Below are 12,748 nucleotides of genomic sequence, written 5' to 3' on the forward strand. Positions count from 1 at the left end.
GTAGCATTCTGATTCCATTGGTCATCCTTGAGATGTTTCTACAACTTGATTGGAGTCCACCTGTGGTCAATTCAATTGATTGGACATTATTTGGAAAGGCACACACCTGTCTATACAAGGTCCCACAGTTGACAGTGCATGTCAGATCAGAAACCAAGACATGAGGTTGAAGGTATTGTCCGTAGAGCTTCGAGACAGGATTGTGTCGAGGCACAGATCTGGGTAAGGGTACCAAAAAAGTCTGCAGCATTGAAGGTCCCTAAGAACACTGTGGCCTCCATCATTCTTAAATTGAAGAAGTTTGGAAACCCCAAGACTCTTCCGAGAGCTGGCCGCCCGCCCAAACTGAGCAATCCGGAGAGGAGGGCCTTGGTCTGGGAGGTGACCAAGAACCCAATGGTCTCTCTGACAGAGCTCCTGAGTGCCTTTGTGGAGATGGGAGAATCTTCCAGAAGGACAACTAATCACTCTGGTAGAGTGGCTAGATGGAAGCAACTCCTCAGTAAAAAGCCCATGACAGCCTGCTTGGAGTTTGCCAAAAGCTGCCTAAAGGACTCAGACCATGTTGAAACCAAGATTGAACTCTTTGAGCTGAATGCCAAGTACCACGTCTGGAGGAAACCTGTCACCATCCCTATGGTGAAGCATGGTGGTGGCAGCATGATGTTATGGGGATGTTTTTCAGTGGTAGGCACTGATAGACTCGTCAGGATCAAGGGAAAGATTAACGGAGCAAAGAACAGAGAGATCCTTGATGAAAACCTGCTCCAGAGTGCTCGGGACCTCAGACTGGGGCGAAGGTTCACCTTCCAACAGGACAACGACCCTAAACACACAGCCAAGACAATGCAGGAGTGTCTTCAGGACAAGTCTCTGAATGTCCTTGAGTGGCCCAACCAGAGCCCAGACTTTAACCCGATCTAACATCGAGACCTGAAAATAGCTGTGCAGCAACGCTCCCCATCCAATCCGACAGAGCTTGAGAGGATCTGCAGAAAAGAATGGGAGAAACTCCCCAAATACAGGTGTGCCAAGCTTGTAGTGTCATACCCAATAAGAGTTGAGCCTGTAATCTCTGCCAAAGGTGCTTCAACGAAGTACTGAGTAAAGGGTCTGAATACTTATGTATATGTGATATTGCGGTCTTTTACTTTGACTACTTTTGCTAACATTTCTAAAAACCTGTTCTTGCTTTGTCATTATGGAGTATTGTGTGTTGATTGATGAGGGGAAAAAACAATTTATTCCATTTTAGAATAAGACTAACATAAAATGTGGAAAATGTCAAGGGTTGTGAATACATTGAATGCACTGTATATAGTGTGTCTCATAAACGGAGTACATTACAGGGGACTGTGGTGAAAGGAAGCCGTTTAATCCTTCTTTCTGTTTAGATCAGCCTTCTCTTTTCCCTGAAGGCAGGGAGTGGGGGGAGGTCTGGTCTGGCAATGTTGGCACGGCCCTAGTGGTGTCATCATACCTACCTAGCCTCGTGATCCACGGTTGGCATTTCTTGAAAGGAAGGCATCTCCTCGAGCAACAAACAAACGGTGGTTGGCCTCAGAAATCCAGGGACTATAGAGAGGCTTTTAGTCACACTTTATGATAATAGCGTTCACAAATAAGCCATTTAAAAGCTCATGAATGTTTAAATGCCTATGAATTGTAATGGTTATAAAAAAGTATATATGCCTTTACGTGTATATTAATGTTTCTAAATAATACAATACTTAAAGGGCGGCTGAGCTTCCTGATTTAGCCTCTGTTTCAATTCTCCTCATTAGGAAATGCGCCTGAGAATGAGATTTGGGTCTTGGAGGTGTGCTTTGATGTGGGGATCTTTTGTGTGTGTGTTCCAACGTGGGAAGCGTTTGAACTTTCACTCTGCCAAAACAGTACACAGTTACAGTCACTCACCCTTCTAGGTAAACTGAAGCACTCTAACCAAGTCTTGTGTCTGGAAGTAGCCTAGACTAGCTAGCAAGCTAGCCAACTAATGTAGCCAATTAGCTTCAGCTGGCCGGTGTGCGACTGTGGCAAAGTTGTTTTTTTTTACTTTGAAAGCCTATCTGTGGGGCTAGTTAGGGACAGTCAATAAATTACACAATGTACATGGGACAATATGGGTAATTCTCACATTATCTCAAATGATTTATTTCATATGACCTACTTTAATATAAATATAGTATCAAAGCAAGTATTGTTGTTATGCCACACAGTACAATACTGTAAAATGGACTGTATTATACTGTAAAAATGTAAATGCTACCGTAATCTGAATGAGTGGTTGGATGAATGAATTAAATTCATTGAGGGGAGGGGTTTGAATTTCACCGTTTTTAACTGTAATTACAAGGGATTGGTGCAAGCAGGTTAGTAGATAGGTAAACTGCTTTTACATTATAGCATATTAATTCATATTTGGTGAGGTGAGGCCTTAACATAGGCTTCCAAACTGGCAGCTACTACAGCTACTACAGACCCAAAGGACATGGCAAAATGCTCAATCATTTAAGGTTGAAGACTTGCTGCCACTCCAATCTGTATACATTTTAAGTTGATGGGGCACTATAACCACATAGGGGTTAAATTGGTACAGCATTTTCACTCACGGGTGCAACAAATATAGTGTCTTCCAAGGTAGGGCTGGGAATTGCCAGGGACCTCACGATACGATATTATCACAATACTTATGTATTGCTATTCTCACGATTCTATATGTATTGTGATTCGATAGTGTGATTTTATTGCAATTTGATGTTCCAAACATATTGGCCACTATGTATCCGCTGCAGAGGGACAAGAGAGACACACGAGAAAACAATTTTTGATCGGTCATGGTAATTAAAGTGCCGAAAACATATTGACTCACCGTTTAAAAAATACCTGCGTTTTGGAACAGGGACGGCCAACTAGAGCAAAAATGATATTGTGACGTTGTAAAAAAGAATGTTGCGATATATCCTCAAAAATAATATCCCGATTACGTAACTGTGTCGATTTTTTTCCCCCATCACTATTACAAGGCACACTTGTAAATATGTTAATGAGACAGAAACAAAAATCAGCCAGGTCACCAGTGACGCAAGTCAGTACTCAACAACCATCCCATGTCTGAGGACGGTGTATTTTTCTGTTGAGAATACACCAAATTACAGTATAAATTACAGTTTTCTGTTGCATTGGAACATCAACATGGACACCGCCAAAAACTGTAAAAAAAAATATCCACATTGGATCGGAGCGCTATTTTTAGGGCACTTTTAGGAGTCCGTAGCTAATTCAAACCCTGGCAGTTATCAATCGGTTCAAGCCCTATCAAATAGGGCTTGAACCGAGACCTTGCACGTGACTATGACTTACTGATGTTATTTGATTGGATAATTCATATAAATTAAGCTGTTCCAATTGAAGAATGACACACATTTTAAAACCATTTGGGATCCAATTCAAAAGGATTATTTACACAGTATTATTCTTATACAGAATCATGTGACCCTGCCTGCACATTGCTGGTACCAGAGTCAAATCTCTCAGAATATTTTTTTTAATATTCTGCATTCTTATTTGTGACTCAGATACAGTGTTCTTGGTTTCAGTCAGAGGTAGACTCAGCCTGTCACCTTGACTATGTTGTCAATCAGCTACTGTTGTGGTCTGACCCCCCCCCTCCATTAGTCAGCCCCTGCTGTCCTCTCTGTCCCTTGGCTCCTGTCCTCGTTTCTTTCTTTCCGCTCTCCTCTGATAATAATATCATAATACTGTATATGAGATTTAGCAGACGCTTTTAGCCAAAAGTCACTTACAACAGTGACTCACTTACAACATACATTGTCGCCTCACCGCCTGGCTGACAGAGAGACAGATGGAGAGAATGACCCCCTGACTGGGTGCATGTGGCCTGACACCAGCTGACTGACAGGTATCCGATGGCACGTGACAGACAGGATTGTCCCACCATGGGGTTAAACACTGTCACTGCTCTTTATAAGACGCTATTCTGGGGACCGCTTCAGTTGTTGCGGTGGTGAGGGGGAGTGACAGAATCAGACCACAACACTAGCCATATAGGGAAAGGAAAGCTGGACACACAGAGATATAGGTATTGTATAGTGCTGCTGTTTCCTTAATAGAGTATATATTATAGTATAACCTGGGTGGTTTGATCCCTGAATGCTGATTGGCTGACAGCTGTGGTATATCAGACCGTATACTACGGATATGACAAAACATTTCTTTCTACCGCTCAAATTATGTTAGTAACCAGTTTATAATAGCAATAAGGCACCACGTTGCGTCGTGCGTATGAACAGTCTTTAGCCGTGGTATATTATATTAGGCATATACCACGCCCCCTCGGGCCTTATTGCTTAAGGATACAGTGTTTGTTTCTATAGGAGCCTACATCTAGTGAACACCAATTATTGTGCAGTTTGTTTTGGGATCATGTAGAAACCATTTAGGGTGTTCTCTGTTTGTATAGACTGTTTGTATAGCTTACTGCAGTGTAATGGACAATACAGTAGGTGGTTCCCTGTCACATTAGATTGTCACTATGATGCTCTAGTCTAGCCACTGAACCACAATAGAACACCTGGAGAGAGTGATAATGACACAGTGGCCTATCAATGAAAACCAGTCACAACCGGTCTGAAGGCTTCATTGTCCCTCATTGACCACTGTCCAAAATCTATAGAGCCGAAATTATTATAATTTTTTTTTACAACCAAATCTCTACTTTCGATTTAAATGGTGTGTTATAGAAGGGTCCAGACACCTTTTGTGTAATTTCACGTTTTTGATAAACTTACCCCAAACAGCAAATTACTTCCTCGTCCTCATTGTGTAGTATTGGGGCCCCGAAAGCACAAACAGTACAATATACCAGGCTTGAGCTGTGAATGGGAAGTAGCCTCTCCAAGCCATAATCGGCCCTTGGGGATATTAGAGGGTGTCTACTTTGGGCTTTAGTGGTCTGAGTTTAGTATCAATCACTTTAAGTGTATGTGCATGTGCGTGTGTCTGTCTGTGTGTGTGTATTTGTGCCTGTGTGTGTCGGGTCAGGACTTGGCCAATAGAGACATCTGCTAAACTGTTTGTCTTTTACTTGACTTTCACAATCTGACTTTACATAAACAGACTTTTCATATTACCTAAGCATTTACATTCACACCGATGACCTGTTTGAGGTGTGTATGTGTGTGCGTTTGCCTGTGTGTGTGTGTCCATTTGCATGTCCCTGTCTTTGATTAATGGTTGTAATGACTGTTTAGGTGGTGTGTGTGTGTGTGTGTGTGTGTGTGTGTGTGTGTGTGTGTGTGTGTGTGTGTGTGTGTGTGTGTGTGTGTGTGTGTGTGTGTGTGTGTGTGTGTGTGTGTGTGTGTGTGTGTGTGTGTGTGTGTGTGTGTGTGAGAGAGAGAAAGAGAAGACTGAGCTTGTGTGTGCCATTCAAATATACGGGTCATTTTGTCCATCATTAGCAGTTCAACAGTACATGCTATCATTGTCTTCCTCTGCTTAAAGACTATATGGAGGATACATTTGAGGAACAAATGCATCATCACCATCACAGTTTTTGCTCTGTACTGAAAGTGCTCTTATCTTGTAGACTTGGGGGCATTGTACGGACAGTGGACTAGTTAACAAAATACCAGAAACATAAAAATGTTCTGTTAACTATCCGGACTGAGCTGAACATGGCACAACAGTCAGATGATTCTTTCTTTTTTTCTCCTCGACATATTTAGAAACTTGTGTCGCCCCTTCCTAAACTTCTCGGTGTTTCTCCCTCCTCCACAGGCTGCAACTGATTGACGACCTGACCTATGAAGATGTCAAGAAATGCTACAGGGGCTCGGTGAGTCGTTTTTTCTTTTCTTTTTTCCGCGTCCAGATTCCCACTGTCTGTGGACATTTACACGGTATTGTCAGCATAAGGAAGTAATGGAGGGCTTCGTTCATGTGTAAAAAAAAATCAAAAATCAAATGTCCGACCCACTACAATATTACGTATAGTCCAAGGGGAGACACAGTAAGGTCGTGTGTAGTTGTACTTGAACTATCACACAGAAATACTGCCTTTACCCGATTTGTAAGCAAGACATGGTATTTTGTCATAACAAAGGAATGAGTTTATGGCAAGTTATTTAACATGGCAACAGTCAGTTCAGCAGTCCACAGAACATTGTATGTGCATAGCATGAGTGTCAGCGAATGCATTTGAAATCTTATGAAGTGTTTGTTATTTTGCACGATTTTAGCACAGTAACAGTACGCTCACAAGTCCACGTAGTATTGTATGCATACAGTATGAGTTTCAGGGATTTGCATTTCAAACGATTTCAAATGTGTACTATTGTCCAAGGTTTTCGAGTGCAAGCTTCCCATGCAGGGTTAAGAAAAGTATGTGAGGTTTAAATGAAGCTCCGAACGGATCAGACCATATGCCCTCCTGATTTAAATAAACTTGTCTCCAGTCTGATACGCACACAGACCCACGCACAACCGCAATCGAACTGATTCAAACAATCACCCCCCTTCAGAATGGCTGACGAAAATGATCCCTTGGAAATAACCCACAGACGTTTCCAGCAAAGGAGTTTCCGTCTTTTATCTATTTCTGTGACATGGTGAGGTTGGACCCGGGTGCAGAGAAGAGACCAGATGAGGAATCAGTGGTTACGTAGGAACATAATATTTGACTGAGAAACGGTAACCGAGAGGATCACAGTAACGCTGGGGAAAACCCAGCAAACACTAAGTCTCGAAAACTCACTCAGGCTACAAACGCACACGGCAAACATAACTCGAGCGTCAGCAAAGGACAATAGAAAACACGCCTCTTTTAACAGGGAAATCCGAATGAGTAAATAGGACACACCTGAGCATTGTTAATGTCTCTAGGGCGGTCTCTGCCGCCCTCTGGTGACAGGTGGAACCATGACAATTCTAAGTTATAACCCAGGTTGAGGCAAAGAGGGGAAGGGATTGTCTGTGGCACCACTACAGAGGAACAGAGAAGGGAAGGGAACACTGTTAGATGTTACGCAGGATAAACAATTGGGTCAGAACACATTGTGACATAGGAAGTGTGTCTGAGTTATAAAACAACACAGTGTAACAGAGAGGGTGTGGGACTAGTGTATAGTGATTGACCAGCACCAGGGGAACAGGTGTGTGTGTTTTTTGTGCCCTTGCGCGTGCACGTGTGTGGAGAAGAGTGCATTTCTTATGTGTGTGTGTGTTTATATTTTATTTTATTTAACTAGGCAAGTCAGTTAAGAACAAATTCTTACTTTCAATGATGGCCTAGGAACAGTGGGTTAACTGCCTGTTCAGGGGCAGAACGACAGATTTGTACCTTGTCAGGTCGGGGATTCCAACTTGCAACGCTCTAACCACTAGGCTACCCTGCCGGGTACCATGCCAAAGCTCCAGCCCCCAAAGGGAAAGGACAGGGCAGGATCACGTGGCTGAGAGGAACTTCATTGATTGGAAGGGGTTTTATGCACTTCCAAAATAATAACAGGAGCTGAATCATAATCTGTTACTGAAGATTACTAAAGATTAGGTGATATAGTCACATGGTCATCAACTTTTATTCAAGATTCCGTTTGGGAGAAGTAAAACAGTAAGATTTTCTGAAAGGAACCTCACCCACGTCCCCCCTTCTCTCACCCCTGTCTATCCCCGTCTCACCCCTGTCTCCCCCTTACAGACCGTCAGCAAGTACAATTCCCAGTACCACAAGCTGTTCCAGACCGTGCCCAAGGAGGAGATCCTCATGAAAGGTAAGTCAGGGGAAATTCAACACTGTCCACACATCAGACACTCTGTCCATCATACGAGAATGCTCCTGTACTTAGAATGCACGCCCAGCACATTGCTTCATACAAAGTGATATGCCATCTGACGGCTGGGGTTGAATGGGTGCATGACATTTGTGGGAAGATCAAATACAGTGCAAGAAAACACCATTTGAATTGGGAGTGCTGAACTGCACTGTGTTTGAATGGGGTTTGCATCACTCTAATGTGCATGGGGTTGACTTGACACTAAACTAGATATGGCTGTGCTGCTACAGTACAACGGTTGAGATGTAGGCTATTCATATAACTTGCAATGCCTTGCTTCTCCTGCCCGGCCTATGGACATTCACACTGTCGTCAACCACGTCAAACTCGCTAGTCGCTAAAAAGCCGGCAAAGTGGTATTTTTTTAGGTTACAAATTCATTTGGGATTATGTGACTTGAGCCAGAGTCAAATCCATTCCTTTTTCGTTACAAATCACTGGCCGCTGGCAGTCAGAATCACGTGGTCAATCTCCTTACAGCTTCACAGTGCTTCCGAGCCATCTGCTTTCCACTCCACAGTGTCTTCCTCTCCCTTCTCTTTCACTACTGTTCTCTCTTTCTCTCTCTTTCTGTCTCTCTCTCTTGACCACTCTCCCTTTTCTCCTCTCTGTGGGGGAACCTGTACCAGCCTGCTGCATTCAGCTGGAAATGGAAGTTGGACAGCTGAATTCATTCCACCATTTTTAAGCCAAAAGCCCTCTGAATCAGAGAGGTGCGCGGGGGGGCATAATGAGGCCGTGATCAAAAGCCTCTCCAATCACAAGTTGCCATTTTGGACTATTTGTGTTTTGGTCATGACTCATATTTTGTGACGTTTGTTCATAATCTGTGTTAGAACAGAATTGAGTTTATTTATGGTTCTTTCATAATTTGTGGTACGGGCGTCTAAAGATTGACGTGTTAGTATGCAAGCCCTAAACAGAATATTTACGGGGGAAAGGAAAATGACATAATGATATTGCAAGTTGAGTTGTGTTTCTATACTAAAGGAAATGATCACTAGCCAACGGTATTCCACAGTCCCATACACTTCAGCTGTATCCCACAGCCACAATGTGTAGGTTTGAAGCCAACTCGTATATATCCCACGCTAGCCTCCAGCTCTGCGGATTCTCCCTCTGGTGTGTGTATTCCCCACAGAATGAAATAGAAAATTATTATATTGTATCTCTATGGTATTCCCGGTCTTATTTTTATTTATTTTTCTCCCATTTCCAGTGTATTCCTGTGCTCTTCTCCGAGACATCCTACTTCAGGGCCGCCTCTACATCTCCCGCAACTGGCTGTGTTTCTATGCCAACCTCTTTGGGAAGGACATCAAGGTGAGTGTCAAACAGCCTTGGTGATGTGGTGGTTCATTCGCTCCAGTGGGTCTTCCCTGGTTAGCAGTTATGCTGATGCTGCCGAGTGCAGAATGGGAAGGAATTGCATCTGCCCTCAGCCTTGACACAAAATGGCTTCTCTCTTCTAACAATGGGCGCGTTCGTAAATTCACTCTGGCTATCTACTCCGACTTCAGAGCACTCTCGTTTGAGTGTGTCAGAGCGCAAAATAACTTAGGAATTTACAAACGCTCAGCAACTGTTGTATATGGCCGGTGTCAGTAAACGTCAGTAAAAAAAGTGTAATTAAATTGTTGCCAGCAGCACAGTTACAGTCACCAACGCTCTGGATAACATGAAAACAACCTAACCAGCTCTGCTCGGGCGGTTAAAATGGTCAGAGTGAGGTGTTCTCTCATTTGTGTCTGGGACTAGCTAGCAAGCTAGCCAACATTAGCCTGCTAGCGCACTCTGGCACTCCAGATTTAATTTACAAACACACCAAATATGAAGACCTGTGTTGAACATAAATAATAGACTTATCATCATACCTATCAATGCTTATATAGCGTTGTTGGTACGGTCATTCCCGTTGATAACAGGCTCTCATTTTTACCTCCACACTGTCCATTGACTAAAGATCATTGAACATAAATGGGTGTTTCTCTGTTCAATTGCTGAAGGTTTCTCTCTTTGAAATAGAGAATTAGGCTGTCTGATAGAGACTTATATCCTCTGCAATTTACAAACTGAACACAAAAGACATTCAAATTATTCGCACTTCATGCAGGTTTCCCTCTATTAAGTCCGTCATTCAAACGGCTTATTTGCTCATGTTTCCTAGTTCAGATAATTGAGCTTGAAAAATGAAAATGGCCTGTTTGATGTGGTTATTGAAAATAAGTGACACGATAGTCAGGTTATTTATTGAACAGCAAACCGTTTTACAAGATGTTGAGTCCATTTACAGTAAAGGAAATTGAGTTGAGCACCAATTTCCTTCTTTACAAATCATTACTTTCCACGACGTCACGGGACACAACATAAAATGTAGTGGCGAAAGGGGACGTTCTGAATAATACAATTGTTGGTCAGTCAAGTGCAAAAAATGTTTTCAAGAGGAAAGGGTATTTTGTATTGTATTCCTATGAAATAACCGAATTCTATTGAATGGATAAAGCATAAGCCTAACAAGGCTATTTTAAGCTCAAAGACCCGTCCACCAGCCAGTCATTTGAAGTGACTGAAGATTAAGCACGGTGTCAACTCGCCCTGAACCCAGCGATCAATCTATTCCGCTGGAATAGACCTTTACTTGTTCCTTATCTCACACTGTTCCGCTCCCCCTTTCTTTAAATGGGCACAAAGTCCCAAGACTGGGGTGCATAGTTATGTAGCGGAAAGGTCACACAGCTCATTTTTTTGTCATGTGCCGTGTGTCTACTCTTAACTCAGCGAATGGCATCCCAAACACTGTTCTGTACAGAATACAATGCTTGTTCTAAATGTTTGCAAGTCATCCGGCTCAGATTCCCCATGTATAAATGGATTGGGTAGTATATAATGTCCATGTTAGTTGCTCTCAATATGCAACAATAATGCCATTGCAATGAGAATGTGCAAATAACAATGTTACCTTAATGTGTCCTTGTTGACTGACTGATTACTAAGGGAGTGAAGGGATGCTACGCTTAACACTAGAAAAGCCTGGCCTCATTAGACCCCCTTTCGGGCCAATGACGTGTCTTCTGAACGTCAACATTCTAGTAAATACATTTCATATACAGTCAAGAGATACAAGATACCAGTCAAGAGTTTGGACATATGTGAAATAACACATATGGAATCATGTAGTAACCAAAAAAAGTGTTAAAGAAATACAAATATATTTTCTATTCGAGATACTTCAAAGTAGCCACCCTTTGCCTTGATGACAGCTTTGCACACTCTTGGCATTCTCTCAACCAGCTTCATTAGGTAGTCACCTGGAATGCACTGCAATTAACAGGTGTGCCTTGTTAAAAGTTAATTTGTGGAATGTCTTTCGTTCTTAATGCGTTTGAGCCAATCAGTTGTGTTGTGACAAAGTAGGGTTGGTATACAGAAGATAGTCCTATTTGTTAAAAGACCAAGTCCATATTATGTCAAGAGAAGCTCAAGTAAGCAAAGGGAAGTGACAGTCCATCATTACTTTAAGACACGAGGGTCAGTAAATGGAGAACATTTCAAGAACTTTGAACGTTTTTTCAAGTGTAGTCACTAAAACAATCAAGCGCTATGATGAAACTGGCTCTCATGAGGATCACCACTGGAAAGGACGTCCCAGAGTTACCTCTGCTACAGAGGATAAGTTCATTAGAGTTAACTGCATCTCAGATTGCAGCCCGAATAAATGCTTCACAGGGTTCAAGTAACAGACACATCTCAACATCAACTTTTCAGAGGAGGCCTTCATGGTTGAATTGCTCCAAAGAAACCACTACTAAAGGACACCAATAAGAAGAAGAGATAGAGTAGGTGAACGGATGATCTCCGCATGTGTTGTTCCCACCGTGAAGCAGGGAGGAGGAGGTGCGATGGTGTGGGGGTGCTCTGCTGGTGACACTGTCTGAGATTTATTTAGAATTCAAGGCACACTTAACCAGCATGGCTACCACAGCATTCTGCAGCGATACGCCATCCCATCTCGTTTGAGCTTAGTGGGACTATCATGTGTTTTTCAACAGGACAATGACCCAACACACCTCCAGGCTGTGTAAGAGCTATTTGACCAATAAGCAGAGTGATGGAGTGATGCATCAGACCTGGTCTCCACAATCACCCAACCTCAAACTGATTGAGATGGTTTTGGATGAGTTGGACCACAGAGTGATGGAAAAGCAGCCAACAAGTGCTCAGCATATGTTGGAACTCCTTCAAGACTGTTGGGAAAGATAATGCCAAGACTGTACAAAACTGTCATCAAGGCAAAGGGTGGCTACTTTGAAGAATCTCAAATATAAAATATATTTGGATTTGTTTAACAATTATTTTGTTACTACATGATTCCATATGTGTTGTTTCATAGTTTTGATGTCTTCACTATTATTCTACAATGTAGAAAATAGTAAAAATAAAGAAAAGCCCTTGAATGAGTAGGTGTGTCCAAACCTTTCAGCGTTGTTGTGCACTTGTCAGCACCCTTTTACGTTTCACAGGGTTGTTAACCCCTTTGACTCTCCACTAAATGTAATTGATGGTATTATTTTGGCCACCCTGAGCAATCCCGTTATACCCCCTGTCATTAGAACTAAGTGAAAAAGCAATGAATACCCCCAAAATAAGATAATTTGTCTGGGTAATAATGCATGGTGTAAAATACTTGGAAAAAGTACATAAAAAACAACAGCATGACATTAGAACTAAACAATTCACTCTGTGATGAAACTGAGACTTGTAGGCCAGCTTTTCCCATAGTCAGGTTTTTGGACTTATGTTTCGTTGTCGTGCTGACATTTTGAAAAAATAAAGTCGTCTTGGGTACTTCAGAAAGGGATCACCAAAAATTCACATCAATATAACACTTTAGAACC

The 12,748-nt window shown here is 42.3% G+C and overlaps 1 protein-coding gene across 5 annotated transcripts in view; it reads left to right on the forward strand.

Moving 5' to 3' along the window:
• Window positions 1-12,748, forward strand: part of LOC118396382 (GRAM domain-containing protein 2A) — a 94,294-nt gene that overhangs the window by 30,297 nt on the left and 51,249 nt on the right. For all 5 annotated transcript variants that reach the window (XM_052465400.1, XM_052465401.1, XM_052465402.1 and 2 more), the window contains exons 3-5: window positions 5,800-5,857; window positions 7,718-7,790; window positions 9,073-9,176. In XM_052465400.1, the coding sequence (XP_052321360.1) occupies window positions 5,800-5,857; window positions 7,718-7,790; window positions 9,073-9,176 (235 nt within the window). The remainder of the gene's footprint in view (window positions 1-5,799; window positions 5,858-7,717; window positions 7,791-9,072; window positions 9,177-12,748) is intronic.

Source organism: Oncorhynchus keta, chromosome 17, assembly GCF_023373465.1.
Source record: "Oncorhynchus keta strain PuntledgeMale-10-30-2019 chromosome 17, Oket_V2, whole genome shotgun sequence".
Taxonomy (NCBI): Eukaryota; Metazoa; Chordata; class Actinopteri; order Salmoniformes; family Salmonidae; genus Oncorhynchus; species Oncorhynchus keta.